The 24,733-nt window shown below is 36.3% G+C and overlaps 2 protein-coding genes across 4 annotated transcripts; both read right to left on the bottom strand.

Moving 5' to 3' along the window:
• Positions 1-698: 698 nt before the first annotated feature.
• On the bottom strand, positions 699-17,933 carry LOC106879233 (uncharacterized). 3 transcript variants are annotated; one of them, XM_089343861.1, is made up of 3 exons: positions 15,576-17,933; positions 13,076-13,260; positions 699-1,104 (listed from the first exon to the last, which is right to left on the bottom strand). In XM_089343861.1, the coding sequence occupies exon 1, from the start codon at positions 16,124-16,126 to the stop codon at positions 15,590-15,592; it is 537 nt and encodes a 178-aa protein (XP_089199987.1). In that variant the 5' UTR covers positions 16,127-17,933; the 3' UTR covers positions 699-1,104; positions 13,076-13,260; positions 15,576-15,589. The 3 variants fall into 3 exon arrangements, with proteins under 3 accessions (XP_089199987.1, XP_089199986.1, XP_089199988.1); XM_089343860.1 differs by lacking the exon at positions 699-1,104 and adding an exon at positions 7,516-7,611; XM_089343862.1 differs by lacking the exon at positions 699-1,104 and adding an exon at positions 11,596-11,809.
• LOC149130496 (uncharacterized) lies at positions 8,345-8,854 on the bottom strand. Its single transcript, XM_089343774.1, has one exon. It carries the CDS (start codon positions 8,852-8,854, stop codon positions 8,345-8,347), a length of 510 nt encoding a protein of 169 aa, XP_089199900.1.
• Positions 17,934-24,733: the final 6,800 nt, after the last annotated feature.

The raw sequence follows: 24,733 nt of genomic DNA, 5'->3' as shown, positions 1-24,733 counted from the left end.
GCCGGGCACCACCAGCAGCCATTGTCAGCACCTCGCAACTTCTGTGTTATGCTCACTGTTCCGGTTTTGTCGTTTTCTGTTGAGGACCCGGACCCAGTCAGGTTATGCTGCTGATCTTGTGTTGCATTGCCACTGATGCAGCAGAAAGGCAAATAGTAAAAAGAATATAAATGTGATGTTATATCCCAGGATCCATGAAACTTCCAGTCGTTGTGATACATGCACCAGAAAATAAATAAAACAAGAAGAAAAAACACATTATTTATAAATACATTCACACAAATGAAAGAAAACAGTGTCCCAGTCAAGCACAACTGAAAAAATTCTTGCAGGAACAAATGGACTTCATAACAAGAGGTAAATGACACTGAATAGTTATTGCTGTTTGTAACAGTAACAGCAGATTGTGGCTATTATTACTTGCACATTCCATGGTTTTCTTATGATTTAACTATTTATAGAGAAGACAGGTGACCAAAATATGAGTTAGCAATGTATCAGCCCCAACAGGGACCAGACAAAAGTGGTGGCAATGATGGAGGAGCACATAGAGGTTACAACTCTCAAGTACACTCTCTAACAGAATCATTCACCCCATGGCAGTGGGTGAATAAATTAGTTGGGTTTAAAAGACTGTGTTCATTGAGGAGAATCTTTTGGTGAAAACCTTGTTAAAAAGTATCAGCAAGGGAAAAAGTTATGTGACTTTTAAGTAATGAAACAAATATGGTAAGGAACACCCAAAATTGACTTTGAATCAAAATGTATTAACTAATATTGAAGAAAACTATGCAACAGTTGTGTTCAAATGAATCATCAAAAAATATTAGCTTCAAAAAAGTGATGTGCCTTTAACTGACAAAAAAAAAGGTGATTGTTTTCATAAATTAAAATATTTTTGTCATTATAAAAGTTGGTATTAGATGATGTAATAGTTCACGTGGCTTAATGGTACAACATGCTTAACTGTGTTTTAAATGATATGGTTTCTCTGTAGTGGCTTGCTATACAGTTTTCGTTTTCTAAAAGTATTTTGTCAATCTTGGCTGTTTTCACTGCTCCTCTGCATTTGAAATTTCTTTTCTAGATTTTTCTAAAATTTTTCTGGAACAAGTGAATAACAACATCAGGTTTAGTGAGAAAATTTACATCAATATACCAAATTTAAACATTTTCACTCAATTTTAAAATTTTTTAAAAGTGAAAACCAACCAGAAAAGATCCTCACTTGTCCCAGAGAAATGTTAATGAGGTTTAAAGTTTGATTATTCTTACTCAATCAGAAAACAGGCTTTAGAATACGATGACAAAAGTTGTAAGAAGTTTTGAAATTTGAATACGTTTAAATGAATAAAGTCAAGTGAAACATTGGAGCAGGCAATATACAAAGGAAAAATTATCCATGAAATTTTTTTGGAAAAATTACAGAAAAACAAACTGTACATTATTCTACAATGAAAGTTTGAGATACACTAGGATTAGAGTTAGGGTTTAGCAATGGAGTTTAGGGCTTAGGGTTAGAGTTAGGGCTAAGGGTTGGCATTTAGGGTCAATCTGACTACTGGATAACCTAGGGTTGATTAGTAACAGAATTTTAGTGAAAGTTTTCCTAATTTTTTTCTGGAACAAGTGAATAACAAAATCAGACTCTACATGAAAGGTTCAGAATATAAATATAGTAGTTTTAAACAGACAACAGCTTTGCACCGATTTGTCTGTGGCTGAGAAAAAGAAGTGATCATTTTAACAGATTAAAATATTTTTGTCATTTTAAGATATCTAACATTATAAAAGATGATATCTGATGTATTATGTTGCTTAGATTCAGCATACTTAACTGGAGTTTTTGAGAAGTACAGATTTGACCCTCTGCAGTGGAATCATTGCCATTTTTTAACGTTTTTTTTAAGGGCATTTAGTCATTTTCCAAGCTGTTTTCAGAGCTATTCTTTCTTTGAGTTTAGTTCAGATGAAAGAGCTCTGAGAGGAAACTCTGTCTATGGTGAAAAACCTTGACAAAAAATATTAGCTGTTCTTTGGATTTCAGTGTAAAAAGAAGGTGATAATTTTAAGAAATCAAAATACTTTTATCCTTTTAAGAGAAAAATATTATTTGAACTCAAATGAAAGAGTTCATCCAGATGAATATTTGGGAAAAAATTTTGTCTAAAAATATTAAGCCTAAAATAGTTATGATTTTTTTGTGATTTCATATTAATTTTTATTTTTTGTTAAAGTATTAAATCATATACATATTATAAACATATCAAAAACAAAATTTCACTCATGAAAAATGCTAATTATTAATTATTTAATTAGAATATAGCATTATTTTATAATCAAAATTGTTTAAAAATATATTTATTTGTAACAGATAAGCTGCTATTAATACTTTGTTATTTTTATGTGCAAAACAAAATTTCTAAGCTTAAACAAAACCTGTATTTAAAAAATATTTACCAAAGTATCATTTTTTTCAGTTATAAAGGTAAATATAATAATTATAATAACAGAAGCGTTGCCTGGAAAGACAGTGGACTAAAATCAAAAATGCAGGTGCAGAATCCTAGAATATTCTTAAGTATTGAACATGGAAAAGTACAGAACAAGCAGTGATTAATCCTGGAAAAGTACAGGACAAGAAAAGCAAAAACTTAAAATATTGCTGCTAAAGTTAGAATTTGCTAAATAAATTTCTGAAATTGTTCATCAAATAGTGTGTGCATTTTTTATTCTTTATATTGCAATGTTTTTTCAATTTAAGTTAATATTTTTGATTTTAAAATTTCTTTGTATTAAGCAAAAATATGTCTTATTTTTAGTATTATATTATTTTTTTTCTTTAACAAAAATCATGTAGAATATATGTAATTCAAGAGAGTAAAATTTAGTGAAAAAAAAAAAAGAAGAAATACATTATTAGATAACAAAATATTTTCTATTTACAGTTAGAAAAAAAAAATTTAAACAAATGAAAGCTGATGAACAAATTGAGAGCAAAATGTAAAAATGACTTTTTTTAAACTTAGGGTTTTTAATAATCAATTTTGCTTAAATTGTTATTATTTTTTATTCTTTTACTTGTTTCAGTCATTTGACTGTCGCCATGCTGGAGCACTGCATTGAAGGATTTTTTTTTTTAAAGCCTAGTACTTATTCTATCAAACTCTTTTGCTGAACCAAGTTATACTCCCTTTCTCTTTTACTTGTTTCAGTCATTTGACTGCGGCCATACTGGAGCACCGCCTTTAGTCGAGCAAATTGACCCTGGGACTTATTCTTTGTAAGCCTAGTACTTATTCTATCGGTCTCTTTTGCTGAACTGTTAAGTTACGGGGACGTAAACACACCAGCATCGGTTGTCAAGCAATGCTAGGGGGACAAACACAGACACACACACATATATATATATACATATATACGACGGGCTTCTTTCAGTTTCTGTCGACCAAATACACTCACAAGGCTTTGCTCGGCCCGAGGCTATAGTAGAAGACACTTGCCAAAGATGCCACGCAGTGGGACTGAACCCGGAACCATGTGGTTGGTAAGCAAGCTACTTACCACACAGCCACTCCTGCACCTATAAGGACATAAACTCACAAACACCTGTTGTCAAGTAGTAATGGGAGGGACAAACTAACACACACACATATATATGACAGGTTTCTTTCAGTTTCTATCTATCAAATCCACTCACAAGGTTTTGGTCAACCTAAGGTGCCCCGCAATGAGACTGAACCCAGAACCATGTGGTTAGGAAGCAAGCTTCCTACCACAGTCATGCTTCTGCCTATGTGATTTTTTTTAAATATATAAATTTGTAACATAAAATTTAATCATTGCAACAGAAAAAGATACACCAAGGAGAGCAGCAATGAAAGCTGAAAAAAAAAACAAGCACAGCAACAACTCCATATTAATCCACCCAGCTACACAGTCCTCCAAGAGGAGAACAAGGAGGTTATGGAGTATATATACTCTGACAAAAGCAAAATCTTTATCTCAGGTGAGGGCTTCAATGAGAAAGCCATATCTCATTGAAGGTGCAGGTGTGATTGTGTGGTAAGAAGCTTGCTTCCCAACCACATTGTTCAGAATTTAGTCCCACTGCATGGCACCTTGAGCAAGTGTCTTCTGCTATAGTCTCAGACCAACCAAAACCTTGTGATTGGATTTGGTAGACAGAAACTGAAAGAAGCCTGTCGTATATATATATATATATATATATATATATACATATATACGTGTGTGTGTGTGTGTCTTTGTGTCTATGTTTGTCCCCTCATCATCACCTGACAACTTGAGTTGGTGTGCTTATGTCCCCATAATTTAGCAATTTGGCAAAGAGGCTGATAGAATAAGTACTAGGGTTTTAAAAATAAGTTTGGGGTTTGAATTGTTTTGACAAAAATACTTCAAGGTGGTGCTCCAGCATGGCCAGTCAAATTACTGCAACAAGTGAAAGAATAAAAGAATGTGAAAACCCTCAACAATGGAAAGTTCTGGTGAGAATCACATAAAAAGTACATGGTTCTTTGAAGAAATCTTTCTCAAAGAACAGTCATTCATAACTGAAGTGAGACATTCCAAGGAACATTTCACTCATTAGTGATAGGAGATGACTGAAATGGCATCTCAGACACAAGCAAGGATTGTGTGGATGTAGCCAATAGAAGTGGGTGTTAATGCCTTGCAAACCTTCTCTGAGGTACTTCCAGCTCTGACAGGTTTCAGCTTTATTTTCTGAATGTACAGCTTTATTTTCTCAATGCAGACTTTGTCATTTGAGTCATGTTTAGATAAAATTTTCATGAGGTTATTGGACAGAGTTAGCTTAAGTTGGCCACATTTTCTGATATTTGCATATACAAACCTGGACAGTCTTAGCATAGACCAAAAGATAAAGATCCAGTTACTGGAAGCTGAATGCGTCCTTTCTGGTACAGAAAGATTTCAGAGATTGAGTTAGTGAATTGAGCTGATTTGATGGGTGCCATCATCAACAACAGGTGGTGAGTCATGCTAAGAACTTATTAAAGGGGTAGATATAGAAATTTACAGGATACAAAAGGATTTATCTAGCCATTTAGAAAAGGCACATAGAAACAACGTTTTAACAAGAATGGCCTTTGATTATTTCTTCAGCATAAAATACAAATTATGTTGCCCACACTAAGCTGGGTGCACTAAAACATGAGGATAAGAAGCCTTTCAATGGGCCAGTGGGGTGGATGCATAGCATGGCATCAAAGACTGAATATGGTCTATGATGGACCGTGATAGACATATGCTCTTTGCTACCAAACAGATGAGCGGTTTTCCAGTGGTATTTTGCTGAAGTTCTCAATGTATAATGGACTGGATAAAGAGGGCTTTTACACCTACATTTTTGGTTTGCTATAACTCATGAGCAGGGAAGTAGAGTGCTGCATGAACCTCACTACACATCTGATGAAGTATCAGATGAACTGAGCTGTTGTGCTAGGATTGGATGTTCTGCCCTACTACCTCAATTTCCACATGCCATACCTCCTGTTTTCCTGTCTTAGCCATCAACTGAAGCTAGCATTCCCAGCTGAGTTGGCTGTGAAGTGGTTATGTTGATGTGGAAGGATACAAGCAAGGAGGGTGTGTTTCAAAATTTCAGGCCATTAACTCTGCTAAACACAGTTAAAGATTTTATCAAGGGTGTTCACCCATTATTTGTAACATATTCAGGAAAGTACTAACTCGTGCCATCCTCGGCATCAATCCACAACATCATAGAGAGGGTTAGGAATATTTCTGGCTTTGTGCAGGAAGCTGATCAATTTGGATTAGTGCAAGGCATTCAAAAGGGTAAACCATCACTAGTTAATGGCTATTCCAAGAGCAGTCACTTGGATTGCCACAATATACAGCAATATCTGTTCAGTGGCCAATCTTAATGGTAACTTCTCAGAACCTTTTGGTATCAAACATTCAGTCTGTCAAGGATACCCTCTCTATCTCCTCTCTTTGGAGCAATTGTTGCAGTGGATGGAATCTTTGAGAAATATCCCACTCAACAGGGTTGTGGAACAGCTGTGTTAGCATTAGTGGATCTTGAATACTTTGGAGATTGAAGTGATCAATCGCATAGTAGAGGAGTAATAGAGGTATTCAGGAAGCCACATCAACTGGGATCAAGTTGGCAGGCCTCTAGAGAGAAGTTACTAACACCTATATTACCTTAGTGATACGCTACCATTTGACTATTATGGCTTGTATCAAGAAATATCTGTCTAGATTGGAGTACATGCCTTTCTCCTTCTGGGACAGGTACCAGCATTCAGGAAATCAATTTGCTGTCAATGCTTGTTCTGTGATGAACTTGGGATTCCATTGCTGATTCTGTGCACTGATGTTCACACATCTGCACCATTGCAATGATAACCACAAAGACAAAAAGAAAGGGTAACTAGTACGGATGCCTTTCATATAACATATCTTTCCACAGCTCATGTTTTTAACTGAGCTGCAATTGTGAGTCAACTTTAGGCCAAAGCTAGGCCTTTGGTATCTAGAATGATGCCAAGCCCTCTCCTAGCTGGACAATGTCAGCAGTAAAAAAACAACTGCATTTTACAGAGGGTTAGCGGAGGGTATAAACAATGACAGCTTGCAAATAGCTCTGGGTACTGACAAGAACTGTCTGAGCAGCCTCTTCTGGAGAACTTTCAAGCTAAGAACTTGGACAACTTCCAAAAACAAACTTGGCATAGCAATGCTGCAGAGGGTGCCTGTTGATAAAACTTGTCCAAGACGTGTAAGCTAACAAAAGCTGTATCCAGTATCTATGTATTATCAATTTGTAGGTTTACACTGGAGAAATCTGGCATCAACCAAGCGTCTCAGTGAAAATTGATCCAATACATTCCTTTTGCAGGTGTCTAGTCTTCCTCAACCTGTGTATACAACTAAAGAAGGTGTATGAAGGATTTGTTTGAAATATTAGAAGACAGGCATTGCCTTCTCCAGACAAACTCTCATCATCTTTAAAAGGAAGCTGAGGAAAGGGTGGGAGGCAGTACATTCCAGTGAGTTCAACAAAAAGTGTATGAAGTTAAGGGGACCTACCTTAATGACGATTTTCCAAGTAGGATGAAATGGGGAGGCACTTTTCATGCTTTTATTGTGACTGAGTAATCTGAGCTTTTGAGTAAAGTTTCAATTGAATTACCTTACTATTGCTTACCTCTCTCATTATGTTTATTACCTCTCCTAGTTTGCTATTTGCTTACCTTTCTTACTTTACTATTTTATAACCTTCCCTATTCTCTATTTTATTATTTCATTAATTCCAAACAGCATATGCAGTGAGACCTTAAACACTTTTACAAAGATGGCAGATGCACAAGGTCAACAAATTCTTAAATACACATGGAAAATATAGTGATTCAGCTGCATGGCAGGATTTCTAAAAGTGGTTCAGAGTTTCTGTTGCCTAAGTTACCTAATTATTGGAGAAAGATGTTATGAAAGTATACTTGCCAGAGTAAGAAGAGGCAAGAGGTTTCTCCCTCTGATGAAAGGCAGGCTGTAAGATGCTTGTGTGCCATGTTACATTATAGATGTGGGCTGCAAAGGCTAGAAAGGAATGAAGTGAACATGCTCTGATAGATGCGCAATGTTAGTATGTATGAATGATGAAGTTGGAGTGCATACAATGGGATGTGACACCAAAATACATCCTGGAAGAACGTAAAACGACGTTTTAAGAGTAAGATGGGGAAGATTCAACAACAAAAATATTATTTACTTTGTGCTTTATTGAATTTGTTTAAAAAAAAAACTCATACATGTTTTGCGCATACGCGCTAGATAGTCGTTGTAGGATCGATTAGTCACGACTAGCTAGCGCGGATGAATAGTACCCAAATTTTTTTTTTACAAAATGCTCAATAGCAAAACACTGAAACTGTCCAGTACACAAAAGAACACCTGTCTGTCGCAGGAAACACAAAAGAAATTGTCAAATATAGTCTTTGCAAGTTTCTTGGGTCAGTCCTGGTGACATAGGGTCTGTTCGAGGCAGGTTGTGACGACGAAGGTGGTGGTGTTGTCAAGGGTGCACGTGTAGGTTCAAAGGTGGGCGTGGCAGCACGTCATCGAAAGATGCGGACACCTTAAAATATGCTCTTTTAAACCGGAGACGAGTTGATTGCGTGCAAAACAATGGCAGAACGCTTAGGCCTGTCTGCAGTGAGACGAAGATGGCAAATATTGCAAGAACCGGTATCAACCATGAATTGTTCCTTGGACACCAAATCTTTTACAAAGAATACATGATGAGTAGAAAATGAAGAGGGAATTGACGTGCTCAATTCCTCCAAGACTCTTTTCCCGACGACTTAAAGCTACAAGGCTGATTACACTTGTGGGCTTTTTCTGCAAATCTTGCATGGTACCAACACAGACCGAAGTGTGACAGAGAGGCACGAGAGGCAGAACGACTGCGACTACGAGAACGCGAAAGATGTCGGTTACCTCTGCACAGTGCGTCCATCTGCCGTGTGAGCGCGTCTAGCATCTCGGAAATCTCGTCGTGTGACGAGGGAGAGGATTTTACAGAGGTTGTCGAAGAAACCTCAGAACAAGTACTACGTGACGAGAGCTGTGCTGAAAATTCCAAAATTTCCTCCGCCATAGTGGCGATCTGGTCAACCGTATTATGCTCTAGTGCCGTCTCCAAAATCGTCTGCACGTACGACGGCAATCTAGAGAAAAATATTAAGCGCAAAAGAGGCGTGTCAGCAGGATAGTCACTCAATTCGCGCAGACAGCGCAAAAACTGTGACGGGGTTCTGTCTCCCAATTCCTCGCCTGCCATCAATTCTTTAAAACGACACAGTGCAGATTTGGTATTACGGCGCAAAATCTCCGCCTTAACAGAGGCATAAGTGGCGTTTGAGCAGGGATCTATGATTAGATCCCTAACAGAGGTGACGAGTGGTGCGGGAATGCCATAATACAAAAGATTTGTAGTAACGCCTGCGCATGCGTAGTCTTACGCATGCGTAGAATTAAACAACCAAACTTTCCCGCTTTAATCTTTCTGTTTTACGGTCGGCCGACCATGAGCATGGACGTGTGCTAAAGCTGTCTCTACATCTTTCGGACTTACACAAGACAGCTTGCTCACAACTACAACGTCCCAACACCTATGCTCATACACACAGAAGCTGTAACAACAAGAACTAATGATGTACATATTTACCACCTAATTAAAGTGTTGTTTAAGTTGATAGTCTGGAGTTCAGCGTTCCGTTATATTCTTTAATTTTATAGTAGAAAGTCAGGTATACAATCTAAAGATGTATAACCCACTTTCCTCTAAAGTGGTGACCCCGACGAAGAAAAAACGCAGCATGGACTCTGGACTACCAACTTATAACTGGTGAACCTCGACTAAAGAACAAATACGGCCATGGAGACTGAACTACGGATTACCAACATCTCCAACCATAGTCAACACGACTCAACAAGAGCGGTTTTTATTCTCGCCTCTGTTAGAGTAGATTTTTTTCCACTCACGAAAAACAGACAGCAATTACGGCCTGCTTTTTATGTTCTTATATGTCGCATTCACACTCTCACATTACACATACATCTTTTATGCCACACAATAACTCTTGTTATTCATTTCGCACGGTCGTTTTTTCATCTTGGGTTAAGAAAATTTTTCTTCGAGGTTTTCGCTAATGGTCGTACAGAGATTTGTCTGTCGATCGTTCTGTAAAAGCGTACCTCTTGAAACACTCATCACCAAACAGCCTTTTCGCCACCAGCGTCGTGCACCAACCAAGATTACCACCGTGACGACAACAATTACTACTACCAACTACAAGCATTCCCCCCGACGTCGCCAAGTTTCAACTGAATCATTACCACTGTCAACATCATTACCACCACACATACAGAACACAGCTATAGCAGTTCCTGCGCCGACGTCTTCATCAATGTACTCTATCTCGGTGTTTTGGGACTTTTTCGCAGTCTATACTACAGACACGTTCACTTGTTCTGTGTTTTTTCTCACACACACACTTGTGCACTCATACATTTTCTTTCCTTTCAGGGAAAACAAACACTCAGACTTTTACATCGCGTGATTCCAGTTTCCTGGACAGTTGTCATCACGGTTGTTTTGTCATTGTCATTTCATTTATACGTTGCATGCATGTATTTCACAAGTGTACATTTCATTTCTTTGAATTTTCTTTGTGTGTGTTTGTACCACATCATGTGGGTGGTTTTCAGTGGCCATCCTGCCTCAGGCGTTCTAACAGATTTCATTTATCGTGCGTTTCCGCACTGGCAAGGGAGCTCTGTAGTAACGCCTGCGCATGCGTAGAATTAAACAACCAAACTTTCCCGCTTTAATCTTTCTCTTTTACGGTCAGCCGACCATGAGCATGGACGTGTGCTAAAGCTGTCTCTACATCTTTCGGACTTACACAAGACAGCTTGCTCACAACTACAACGTCCCAACAACTATGCTCATACACACAGAAGCTGTAACAACAAGAACTAATGATGTACATATTTACCACCTAAATAAAGTGTTGTTTAAGTTGATAGTCTGGAGTTCAGCGTTCCGTTATATTCTTTAATTTTATAGTAGAAAGTCAGGTATACAATCCAAAGATGTATAACCCACTTTCTACTAAAGATTCAACTGTTGTGAGGGAGAAATATTATAAACCGAAAAGTAAGCTTCAAGTTGTACGAACCACAATTCGACATCTCCTGCAAACTGAGGTAGTATTGGTAGGGGCATAATTTTTGTTCAGTCTTTTTTTTTTTTTTTTGTGACACGAAAAAAAACGAATGGAAATTGGCGATGAAAAAAACAAAGACCTCGGTAATGAGAGAAACACACAAGTAAAAGAAAATAACCACAAAACCGACAAAAAAAAAATTTCGTGGAGCAATGAAATGTGTGCACAAAAGGAAAAAAAATCTTAAGAAAATTTTTTTTGTTTTCGTGTACTGTTTGCAATGAAAAAAAGTTAATTTCACTGCTAAAAATAGCAGTTAAAAAAAACTGTAGAAAGCACGTGTCTGAAAGAAAATGGCTGCACAACCCACGTGGTGCCGGCGTTTGTTTTCCTGAGTAACAGAACCGTCAACTCTTCAAACGAACTCAACTATTCTGTATATTTGATGAGAATTAATTTTCCCTCCGTCTTCATCGTCGTAGTTCGTTGTTGGATGAGAGCATAGACTCGCGGATAGGTCTCACTTTCTTACCAAAAATTTCAATAAAGTTCAGGAGTGCGACCTTATCCACTTTGACATCACAGGAATCTGAAGTAGACGGCTTCGTCTTTTCTTTCTCCACTGTGGAAACGGCAAAATGTCGGACGTTTTATTTTTTGGGGAGTTTTTTTCAAAATAATGTTCGCTAGTCAGAGACGAAATTCTTGGTTCGTTTTATCCATTGATAGAAGTTTGGCTGCTAATATTCTTAGTCGGGGTCACCAATTGTAGGAAAATGATAAACACTGGCTGGGTGCATCGCAATTCCATACACATTACTTGAAAGAAGAAAAGCGAGGACAAGATCCCTCTAAATAACAACAACAATTTATTTTCACTGGGAAAAATTCCATCTCAGGTTAGCGGTAGACGTGAACGCTTTGGTGAATTATCGAGGGTGAAGTCTAGCTGCTGATGATGATTGCGCAAGTGCATAAGGGGCTTCCATCAGGTCTTCCAGAAAACTCTAATCCTTAATCTTTCTATATGGCGTCTAGAACATTGCGTCATTCCAAGCTTAACCCTAACGAGTGTGCACAGTAAAAAAAATCTGATTAAAAACAACCAAGAATTTGCAAAGGATATTGTCGGGCTCCTCGTATCATTAATAATACCTGACTGGTAAAAGTAAATTGCCTCCCTTTGTATCATTCGATATGTTTGTTTATATTCCACAGGTCCCCGCTTTCCGTTGTTTTTATTTTTTTAGTATAAATTATTAGAAAATGGATTAATCTTTCGGATCTTTTTGATTTGACGGGCACCATTTGTTTTCTTAACGAAACACTTTCAAACTTGGGACACTGGTAGAATGTGTCATATAAAACAATTTCTTCTCTTAACCTTCTTAACAAAAAATTGTACATCGCAAATTATTTCATGTTAAAGTTGTCGTATTTCTGTAATTTCAACCAATCTCTGGCGTCTATTCAGCTGAATACAGTTAGTGCTGTTCGGTGTCAAGTGTGTTATTCCCTGTTTAATTATATCATTATTCCCTAGTAAGGGTTTAGGGTTTTAGGGTTAGGGTTCGGGTTTTAGGGTTAGGGTTCGGGTTTTAGGGTTAGGGTTAGGGTTATGGTTATGAGTTATAGGGTTAGAGTTAAGGTTATGGCAAAAATAATCATAACCCTAACCGTAATCCTAAAACTAATCCTAACTCTAAAACCCGAACCCTAACCCTAAAACCCTAAAGCTAAAACCAGTACAAACGCACGAACGATGTCATAAATAACAGTGACACGGATAGTTTTTGTTGACAAACAACGGCACTAATTTTATTCAAGGGAAAAAAATCCCGTAACAACGTTGTTTATATTCCACGGCGTAATTGTTTTCACCTCAATAGACGTCAGTGATTGGTTGAAATTACCGAAATCGACAATTTTTTACATGAAATAACTTCGAATACAAAATTTTTTATCTGTTCTATACCACAAAATATACAAGTATTCGAAGTTTGAAAGTGTTTCGGTACCAAAAACACTACATAAAAAAATGTTGCCCGTCAAATCACAAAGATCCAATCATTCCAATTTTTTGCATACTTCATTTTTTGTATATATTTTCTATTTTCATAACTTTTTTTAAAAATTGCATTTCATTTTCTTAAGGAGGTGCGTTTCTAAAGGAGCTCCTTGAAGGTATCGAAAACATAGGAATCTAAAGAAATTTAAAAAAAAAAACAGTAGGGGCAGGGGTGCTTACACTTCACTTCTGCCTAATTACTGTAAAATTCTGTTATTTACACATTTTATTACATTCATAAAGAAACTTTTTGTCAACTTACCATGTTCAGATTAATCAGTGGTCTTTCTAAAACAACGGCAAAAGAAATTACCTCGTTGTCACAAATTGAATTTTTCAATTGTTTTACCAACTTTCTTCCATAAAAATGTTCTCTAACAACATTTTCGTATTTTGTTACACTGAACCAGTGAGACCGATGACATGTCTTTAGCTGAAGATTTCATCCTAAATGTAAGTATAGATATTAGGGTAGAAGTTACGGTTTGTTTTAACATATTTCAGGATTTATATATAATTTTGATATGCATTTGTCATGATAAGGAAAACCAAGAAGAATTACTTCAATATCGAAAACATATACTGTATATACTCGCAGCTAGGTCTCACTTTTTTACCAAAAATTTCAATAAAGTTCAAGGGTGCGACCTATCCACTTGACATCACAGGTACCTGAAGTAGACGGTAGCGTACCAACAGTCCAGGCACATACCCTGGGCCTGGGCTTTTCCATTTTCAAGTTGTTATGGAAACATTTTTGTGACATCTGTTTACTATAAAGCTGAAACCGGAAGCCTGCGTATTGCATTTGTTTACATCGATTCACCCCGATTTTTAGCTTTAAAATGTTAATAATTACAAACCCTAATCATGAGAAAGAGAAAGAGTTTTAAAGAACATGGAACAAGAGCTGCAGAAAGAGAGTTTGGCGTTTCAGAAAAGGCGATGAGATGATGGAGGAAGCAGAAGGAACAGCTTGAAGAAATGCCAAATTCGAAGAGAGTAGCAAGGTTTGCACTATCTTCATAATTCACCTAAGGCTAATGTTTTAAAACATACATACTTTGACCTAATCAATGTCTCGTATTTTCAGTTCGAAATTCCAACCTAAGGTCAGGACACGGTCAAGTGTATAACAGTTTTTATAGCTGTATCAGGTTTCTTCTTTTCATATTCTATGTACTCAAAGACAAGAATAACCCACCAAACATAAAGCTAGCTAATCTTTCACACACTTCACTTCAGATCACATCAGTGGATGGAACTTGAATAAAGTTGCATAGACTAATAACCAGTTGAAAGTAACTGGATGCAAATACCATTGCAAGATGCCTATGCAGCAGAAACGTGTGTCAGACACATTTAAACCAAATATGCTGTCTAATTGACTGTAGACCTAAAAGATACGCCGATGCTCTAATTCCCATATTCACTGTAATTGTCTTGGATATACACTCAATAAAATATTTATAATCCAGCGAAGCAAACCCAGAATTTACCCATCAGGTGAAATACATTGGGATTGTTCACCTTAAGTAACCCAGGATGTTCCTTACAACCCAATGCAGTTAGCCATGATTTGAATCATAACAGAGTGCTCGTATGGTACCCACCTGGATACTTTATCCTACACACACATATATTCATCTATGTTTGTGCCTCAAGGTTTTCACTCCACGCGCCAGCTCAACTGGATTCGTCCTTATTAGTCGAAAGGCACCTGTTGTTATTCTCTTATTGCTTTAAATTTGTAATCATGTAACATTTTCTCCGTTTTCTCTTTTTTTTTTGTTTGTGTTGTTGTACACATTCACTTGCTTTCTTCCAAAAATTTAATGCTCTTAGCTTAGAGTTTTGGGGCCAGCCAATTTTGAATAGTCTCAAGTGTAATAGGCCGAAACAGTAATGATAAATTGGAAACTTGACTGATGAATAGGCCACGAATGATCCGTCCTTGTTTTTTCCTGTCTATCTTTGTATCATCTATCTGTCCATATGTTTTTATTGTCGTCTGTTACGTTCTTATTCCGTTTTGGGGATTTATATATACACACATACATACATACATACATACATACATATATATATATATATATATATATATATATATATATATATATATATATATATATAAATAAAATCAAAATAAGATTCAAAACTGATTCAAAATTCTATTCATTTATTTATGCAGCTGAGGGTAGCTCTGCATTTAAACTGATGAAATGATTGCATTGTTCAGTTAAATAGAGCTGCTTGAAACGGTCGTACTGCATCACCTCTTGATATCTTGTTGTTTATTTTGATTTTATTCACCTTACTTTGAATTGTACGGATAATATCGCACTGATTTGGTGCTTCAACTTAAGTACCTAATTCAACTGAACAGTGAGAATGAGGACTTGACACCTCATTGGTAGATAAATTCTCTTTATTTATGGGCTAACAAGGTAACCATTAGTTTCATACCGAAGCCTGCCACATGGAACGTTGGTACTCGTCTCCAAGAGAGAAACGAGTACCAACCGCAGTCTAATGACTATAACAAGTAAAAAGAATTTTAAAACGTGTGTGTGTGTATCTTTACATTCACGCGTACACACATACAGTCTAAATAAGCGAATAAACCTCAGATAAAAGATATACAAAAAGTAAAAATAAAATAAGAAAAGCAGAAAAATAAACGAAAAACAAAAAATAAGAGAATAAATGCTACAACATGCTTACCATTAGAAAAAAATAAACAGTAAAAATCAAAAACATACCATTCGCTTTCTCTTCAGCTCTTCCTTCTATGGGTCGGTCGTTTCAGCTCCTTCTTTTCGCTCTGCAGTTCCTCCAAAGTAGGTATCTCGTAGACAGTCTCCAATGGGTCAAACTTCACAACTTTCTTCTGATTGAATTTCTGGGTTAGAAGTGGATACAGTTTCCTGTTGAGGCGTATCTTTGACTCAGCGGGTATCTTAGGGGTAGTGCCGGGAGTAGGATTCCTGAAAAGGGTAAAGTAATGAGCTCTACGTTTAATAGTGTCTAGATAGTCATCTGACGTTTTACATATTTTAGGTAACGATGATACAGACTCTGAAAGCGCAGGCGGTGACACTGAACACAACGGAAATGTATTTGGTGATGGCAAATTCACTGAAGTCGACAGAAAAGACGAAGACGATTTTAGCACTGATAAATTCTTAGATGTTGACAACTTTAACGGCGGCAATTTAACGGAAGACGACGACGAAGAAGCGTGACGATAGGAACGAGAATATGAAGGAGAAAATTCTGCCACATTGGGCAAGAGATATGGACGAGAGTACATTATTTCACGAATAGACACAAAAATATAAAATGCAGAACTAACAGAAATAAGCAGAAAACACTCAACAAAAAAAGAAGAAAAGGAAACAATATGCCAAGAAATTAAAACAGGAACAAATATAGAGTGGTACTACTTAAATACAGAGGTCCCGACGCATCAACGTAACGATATAAAGGGAAGGTAAGCCTAACCCTACAAACTAACCCTAACCTTAGAAGCTAACCTTAAAACTAACCCTAACGAGTATACACTGTTCGGGACCTCTGTACTTAAGTAAGAATGAGTGAGGAAAAGAAAGTAAATTAATTGGAATTAAAAGTGAAATAAATGGATTGGTTTTAATTAAAATTAAAAGGAAATCAAATGAAGCGCACAGAATGGGGAAAGGGAGAGCGGTGGGATGGGGATCAAAAATGAAAAATGAAGAAAATGAGAAAAACAAAATATATATACTGATATAAAGTGTTAGATAAACTGAATATATATCAATAGATCAATAACTAAGCAATAAAATAAACAAGCAAATACACAGATAGAGAGAGGGTAGCGAAGGGAACTATAAATGTATTGATAAAGATGTTAGTTAAATATCAAATATATGGATTAGTTTAAATCAATAATATATCAGTAAGTAATCAAACGAAAGAAAAGGAAATCATACGAAAATGCAAGAGAGGGTGAACAGAGAGAGATGGAGAGAAAGAGGGGGAGTAAGAAAGGAAAGAATAAAAGGAAAAGAAAAAGACAAAAAAGAAATAAGATCGAGACTATAGAGATATCGATAATCTGAATATATTGTTTTCTTTTCTAGGCACAAGGCCCGAAATAAATTGAATATATTAATAGATCAATGAAATAAGCAAATATGCAAAAAGAGAACGGGGGATTGATAAAGTACAAGGGATTGATAAAGTACAACAAGGGATTGATAAAGTTGTGGGTTAAAATCAGAAAAAATTGTGGAATAGTTTGAATCAATAGATTAAGGTGAGAGTTAGAGTGAGAAAAGAGGGAAAGAAGGGAAGGAAGAACTACAAACAAAAATAAAAGAAAAACAGTAAAATAGGAAGGAGAGGTAGAAATATAGAGTCAATTGACTGATAAAGTTATCGATGAATTGAATGTACCAACAGGTCAATAAGTTACTAATAGATTAACATACAGATACACAAAGAAATGATAAGGGGAAAGAGTTAGTTGCAAATCAGATCAATGTAGAGATTAGTTTAAATCAAAGGATCAATTCGTCATCGATAAAATAAAAATATATAAAGAACGCAACAATAACGGGAAAATAGAAAGAAGTCTATAAGGTCAGTAAACTGCTAAAGTGAGCAATGAACTGGATATCACAATAGATCGGTAAGTTATTAATCAATGATTCAATCGGTTGAAAGAAAAATACAAAGGATGGATGGACTATTTAAAGTTAACGATAGACTGATTCTAATTACTAGATCAATGTAATCGATAAAGAGAATAAAGCCAGGAATGAAATAGATTGATAAAGCTATTAGTTAAGTTAGTATAAAATAAAATATATGGATTGATCTAAATTGATAAATCAATAAGGAGTCAATCAATCGATTAATCAAACAACCAGATATAGACGAAGAAAGGTAAAAAGTTTTTGTTTTTGTTTGAAGTGAAAAACGAAAATAAAAAAACAAAAAGAAACAACCAGTAGGTTAATAAGATTATTAGTAACTTAAAATATTTAAAGTAAACTGAAGTTAGAAAGACTTCAACTGGCAGGCGGATATGGCAACGCGAATCTCGATGACAGAACTGGGGAAGATGTCTTCAAGTTTTGTGACGTTATAATCACCTATGATGTAATAGCATTCACACACACGCACACACACGTGTACATGCATATACATATGTACACGTATATTATTCGAATAATCCCCATCTTTTATCTTTTACTTGTTTCAATCATTTTGCCACGGTCATTCTCGAGCACTGCCTTGAAGGGTTTTAATCGAGCAAATCGACCCCAGGACTTGTTTCTTAAGTCTAGTACTTATTCTATCGACCTCTTTTGCTGAACCACAAAGTTACGGGAACGTAAACATGCCAACATCAGCTGTCAAGCCATGGCTGACGGCTAGCATCATGCTTGAAACTCAAAAATATCAACGAATTTGAATCAAACTGTTTTGATCCATACATGTAACTCCCAATAAATTGGTTGAGTGCCCCTCTTTCGTTTGTCCACTCACTCTGTGTAGTGGGTTGATCCACTACTCAAAAATAAAAGCTGTCTTATCTTCGAAACGTCTAGTTAGAATAGAGACAGCTGATGAAGGAATATTCCAAGTGGCTTTCCGTTTTCCTATGTGTTCGTTCCGTTGTCTGTAGTTCATTGTTCTAACGTCCTGTGCCCTGATATGCATATATATACATATGTAGATGTAAGTATGTACATATATGTGTGTATACATGTATATATATTCTTTGTATTATATATATATATATATATATATATATATATTGAAAAAAAAGTCGTCAGAATTTTGGAATAACTTCTTTCATTTATTTTATACATATATTAGCGCTTTCGTTCGTCTTTCGAACTTGTCAAATATAACTGAAAATACAGAGATCTAGCTTATTTATATAAAAACAGGTGTTTTTTGGGGGGTTTTGTTTCTAACAGAACATTGTTTTGTTTTTTTTTTTGTTTTTTTTTAGGTGAGGCTTTGGAGACAATGGAAGATGTATAAGCAAATAGATAGATAGATAGATAGGCAGATAGAGAGATAGATAGATAGACTGATAGTCAGACAGATAGAGAGATGGATGTGGTAAAAGAGAGAGAGAAGGGCCATTGTATTGAATTGGTTTTTTTAAGGAGTGTCAAAAAAAAAAAAGGTTAAAAGCTTGTTTACTAACTGTATTGTTTTGAGACATTTTAGGGATGGTAGAAGAAAAAGAAAGAAAAAATAGAGAATAATGAATAGAAAATATAAAGAAAACAAAAAATGTCTTCCTGTTTTTTCTTTTGCTTTTAGTTCTTTCGTTTTATATTCTTTGTCCTTTCTTTTTATAGACTTTGGGTCCCTTTTAGAATATATTCCTGTCATACATTCATTTATTTATTTATTTTTTGTAAAGTGTAGTTCTGCATGAGAGTATATTAGTATAATCTTTGTAAATTTGAAAAATTGAATTAGTAAAATCAATTAGTAAAGATATCATATCACACATATATACATATATATACATACAAAACGTATTCCTTGTTTTTCTTTTTTCTCCTTCAAACATTTAACTTTGGGGAAAAATTTTTTATGGAGAGTAGTTCCATTGCCTTTCGGTATTGTGGATCGTCCCGTGTACATTTATAAAAGGGAAAGATTTTGAACTTTACGTCTCCGCATATTTCCAGATGTTTACTCAATGGAATCATTCTTAGTTCTTCTTGTCGGATATGTTGCCTGTGAATTTTTGCACGTTGACAAAGTGAGTTATTCGTTTCGCCAACGTAATTTTCTTTACAGTTTGGACAGGTGATGCAGTATATGAGATTTTGTGTTTTGCAGTTCATATCTGCATTTATTTTAAAAATAGATCCGTTCTTGAATTTTGTGTGGGAACCACTTTCTATGTATTTGTAGTTGTTGGTATTGTTACACGTTCCACATCTCCTATCACCACATTCTTTTACTATGAATTCTGGTTTAGTCTCTGATCTGAATTCTGCCCTTGTCAGGTGTTTTTTAAGGTTTTTTGGTTGGCGTCTGCTATTCCGTAAGGTGTTTTTTTTCAATCAGAGTTTTCATCTTAGGGCTTTGAAGGAGTATAGGCAGGTTCGATTTTATGACGTGGAATATGTTAGTTATTCCAGGACTGTATGTGTTAATGAACGGAATCGTGTTTTCATTAACTTTTTCCTTTGGTGTCCGTAGTTGGGTTATATTCAGTTCCATCGCCTTTTTAATTCCTTCATTAATTAGGCCTAAGGGGTATTTTTCTATAGTAAGGAAGCCTTTCAGTTCGTTGAGTCTGGTTTCACACGTTTTAAGGTCACTTACTATAGCACAGATGCGTCTGGCCATACTGTATGGTCTGTTTCTTTTGATGTGTGATGGGTGGCAAGAATAGAAGTTTAAATATTGGTGTGTATCGGTTTTTTTTGTAAAATATGTCTGTTGTGATTGTGCAGTTTTGTATTTTTATGTGGATTATTATTATCATTATTATTATAGCCTTAATGCAGTACCAGGCACTGGTTCTCATGGCTTCTGATTTTAACTGATTGAAAGTGTTATCATGTACATTGTTTCGCCTTAACCAGTTGAGCATGTCCCTTAGTGGTTGATGATATGTGCATCTCTGATCACGAGCAGAAGTAGTGGGGGAGCATCATAGCCATATGTTGAGAGGAATTCTTTGCGATTTGAATAATTCACCTTAGGAAACATGAGCATTTCGTTCAGCATTCTTAAACAACCCTTATTCGGGGACTTTTGAGCGGGATGGGCTACTCGACCTGAAGAAAGTTCTAACTGGACCCCACCTGTAAGGTCATGCCCTATTTATCTTGACGTGAGATCACTATGTCATGTACATATCATTGTGATGCATATGACTTGTATACTCTTATCAAACGGGTAGTCATGGTGGGTATATTGGGCTTCGTTTATTTTACCGCAGTGTCTCTTTGATGGCATGCACTGCTCTCTCACTCAATGATAATAATATTGTATAAGCTTAACGCTTATAAGCGATCAAAGAAAATAGTCTGATATTGGGGCAAACAATCCCTCGAAAAAAGTAGGGATTCTGTACGCATGGAACGGAAACTCCTACATTTTTCCGTCGAGGACTTATATGCCTTAATATTAGACTATTTTCTTTAGTCATTATACGGTGATCGCTTTAAGCTTATAAATTATTATTATGTAAAAGTTTGATAGTAGTGATAGTGACTTTAGTCTGTCTGTATCACCTTTCAACAGCATTATGAATGAAGAGACATCAGAACAATTAACAACATAATAAAAAGGTTTATTTATGATGATACTTGGTTATACAATTCCTGTCATTCAGATTAGCAGCCGCTGATTAGGTTTGTAGTTGGTAATCGTTAAGGTCTTCCTTGATGCCTGCCAGAGAACAGTGTAAAAGTGTTTCGTGGAGGAGCGAGGTGTTGTTACGTAGAAGGTCTCGGCTCAACTCCCCAACAAAGTGAAACTCTCTCTTTTAGTACCAGTTTTACTACGCATGCGCACTCGAGGGGCTTCCGGTGGGGAAGTCCCCTGCGCATGCGCAGAATAGTACTTGCTCAATGGCGGCTATAATTTCGCGCCACTACAATTAGTATTATTATGTAAAAATCGACATTGCTTACCAAAAACCATCATATGTGTGTGTGTGTGTGTGGAAAATTGGTGTGTGTTTATGGCATTGTTAGCTAACTCCTCCTACATTGTTTTATTGATTTTGATGAAACTTGAAACGTGAGTAGAACTCATGTCTAGAAACCTCATGACATACTTAGATTGTTGAAAAAAATCGATAATAAGGCCCCTGGAAGGGACCTTTATATATACCTTATATAACTATTTTTTTAAAACACCCAAGGGAAATAACTCATTTCATTGTTTACGTTCGATTACTTTGGACCAACAATCAGCCGATCTAATTCTGCATTTCCCTACTCACAGTTTTGAACTGCTAAACATTACAATTGCACTTCCTTAATTTGAATCTCTTCATCCATACATTTCTACACATACATACTTTTTTGAATGCCCATTACTCCGATAATTCTGCATTTTTACAGTTACTCTTTCTCCATGACTGTAGATATGTTTTTTTTTTTTCCACAACGTATTATTTGTAGTGGGTTCGATTCTCGGTTGCCAAATTTCACTTAACACTTCAACAGCGCTTTTTTCACGGTAAAACAATAGTCTTTCTATGAATGACAGCAGTTATACATTTGTAGTAACGCCTTGTCTCATGCGCATGCGTAGTCATCAATATCCAAGTTTGGCGCCCTTATTCATTCTCTTTTCTCGCCGGCCGACGAAGAGGTCAGACGTCCAACAGAGCTCTCTCACATGTCAGCACCAGAGCTTCACAAATAACCACGGAAATCATTCAGAAGGCGTCTCAGAAACCTGCCTATTTCCTCTGTAAATAAATATTGTTGTGTTGATGGTTCAGAATCTGCGTTTCGTTGTTTCTTCAGAATTTAATGTACGGAGGCGGGTATACACCTAATGGTGTATAACCACTTTCCTACACATTTTCCAGATGCCCCCGCTAAGCAGAATAATAATGTCTTTGCCAATTGACCCTTCTAACCTATTCTAGACCACCAGGGGCTGGAATGGAGATAACAGACCTCCAACGAAATCATTTGTTCTCAACAATATATCTATCCTTCTGGCTGCTTTTCGATAGTTATGAAAACAAGAACTCCGTAAGCTAAACGCAGTTACTGACAGCGACCACCAATGAGTGTGAACGTTATTATTGTACTTTCTTCTAACACTACATTCATATATTTCTATACATATATATATTACATTCATATATTACCTTTAATAAATTAGCCTTCATAAAGTTCACCTTTAAAATGCTACAACGAGTCAGAGTACGACTGGATGCTTTTACTTCACAAGCTGCTCTAATGCGACAACGACGATCTCAAGGAAGTCTCCGATTCATTATGTTTCATATTTACAAAATAAAACAATTATTCTTCATCTATTCTAATTCAATATCTAAACAGTTATATACATATTGCAGTAATTAATTTACACATTGCATTAATAGACATTTTTCAACATCTGCAAATAACTAAATTCTGCCAATGTATGCAGGGTTTTCAATTAAATTTCATTACACTATGAATGCCCATAACTCCGATAATTCTGCATTTTTCAAGTTCAAATTTTACGATGATAGTACATACATTTTTCATTCCACAACGTATTTCATAAGTTTGTCCCAGTACAATGAATTCGTACTTTGAATGTTTAAAATTCTGTAAAAATGAAACCAAACTTCCACACCACACTGACTCGCGACACCCTGTATCAGTTATACTTATTTTACAAATCATAATATTTATTGCTTATTTACAGTTCATACAATATTTTGATAAACGTCTATTCTAATTCAATATCTAAGCAGTTATATACATATTGCTGTAATTAATTTACACATTGCATTAATAGACATTTTTTCAACTTCTCCAAATAACTAACATGCCAGCCGCCAACAATCTCTCCCTCCTCCAGCGGACAGTTTTTGTACGTTTTCGTGATGGAAAATACACCTTTTGTGGCAATTTTAACGAAATTGCTTTCTTATACCAGACTAATGAGGCGTTTCAATAGAACATCTTTACCCGCGTCAATTACCGGGTACACCAGCTAGTATATATGTGTGTGTGTGTGTGTGTATAGGAGAACTAGAATGCTAGCATCCCTTAAAGGATTATAGGTCCTTGATACAATTAAATTATATAGCGTTACGCATTACAATTCGTCGTAGCCTAACGGCCCTTAATGTTTATCTTCGTCGATTGCTTACTTTGTACGTCTATAGGAAAGTGGTTATACACCATTAGGTGTACACCTGCTTTCCCATATTAAATTCTAAATAACAACGAACGCTGACTCTGAACTATCAACACAACAATATTTATTCATGGAGGAAAACAGGCATGGTTGCTGAGACGCCGGAATGTTGTTGTGAGCTGTCCCCAGAGTTGGAATGTTGGAGAGACAGCTTGATACGACCACGCTCATGTGAGAGAGCTCTGTTGGACCTGTGTTACCTCTTCGTCGGCCGGCGAGAAAAGAGAATGAAAAGAGCGGGAACGTTTAGATGTTGAATTCCACGCATGCGCATGGGACTCTTCCTGTGTTCCTTCCGGAACTATTCCCTGCGCATGCGTGGATGAAAACGCAGTAATGGCGACTGTATTTTGGCGCCAAATGACGTCACTACAATGGCTCCCCCTTGAGTGTGGAAGCACAAAAATAGAAATTTTGGAGGGACGTCTGAGGCAAGATGGCCACTGAAACCAACCACAAGATGTGGCACAAACACACACAAAGAAAAATCAAAGAAATGAATGTTAATACGCAGGAAGTTGTGGTCAGTGAGCAGAGCTGTAGTTGAGCGTCGAATGCTAGTTGGTGTTTACATCTCCGTAACTTAGCGGTTCAGTATAAGAAACTGATGTAATAAGTAATAGGCTGACAAAGAATAAGTTCTGGATCGATTTCTTCGAGCAAAAAAAAAAACCCCTTTTAGACAATGCTCCAGCATGGCTGAAACAAATAAAGGAATAAAAGAAGAGAAAAGACAGACTTTCTTTTGCCACTGAATCTATAACTTCTTAATATAATCACATTTCCCAGAAGTTTTCTCATACTTTCGTCATTAAGCTTATCAACTTTTACGTTCTTTTTATTTGTTCAAATAACTCTTGAAGACATCCACTACTCATTTCTGTCGTTTGTTGGTAAACTGGTATAAACAAATTCCACTAACTATTCTTTGGAGCTCATTGACAAGGAAAGTGAAATTACAGTGACATCTTTAACACTTAGGAGACGACAAGGCCGATCTATC

The sequence above is a fragment of the Octopus bimaculoides genome, chromosome 28 (genome assembly GCF_046866305.1).
Source record: "Octopus bimaculoides isolate indiv1 chromosome 28, ASM4686630v1, whole genome shotgun sequence".
Classification (NCBI taxonomy): Eukaryota; Metazoa; Mollusca; class Cephalopoda; order Octopoda; family Octopodidae; genus Octopus; species Octopus bimaculoides.
Note: the sequence above shows the minus strand (reverse complement) of the source record. Positions and strands in the feature narration are given on the sequence as shown.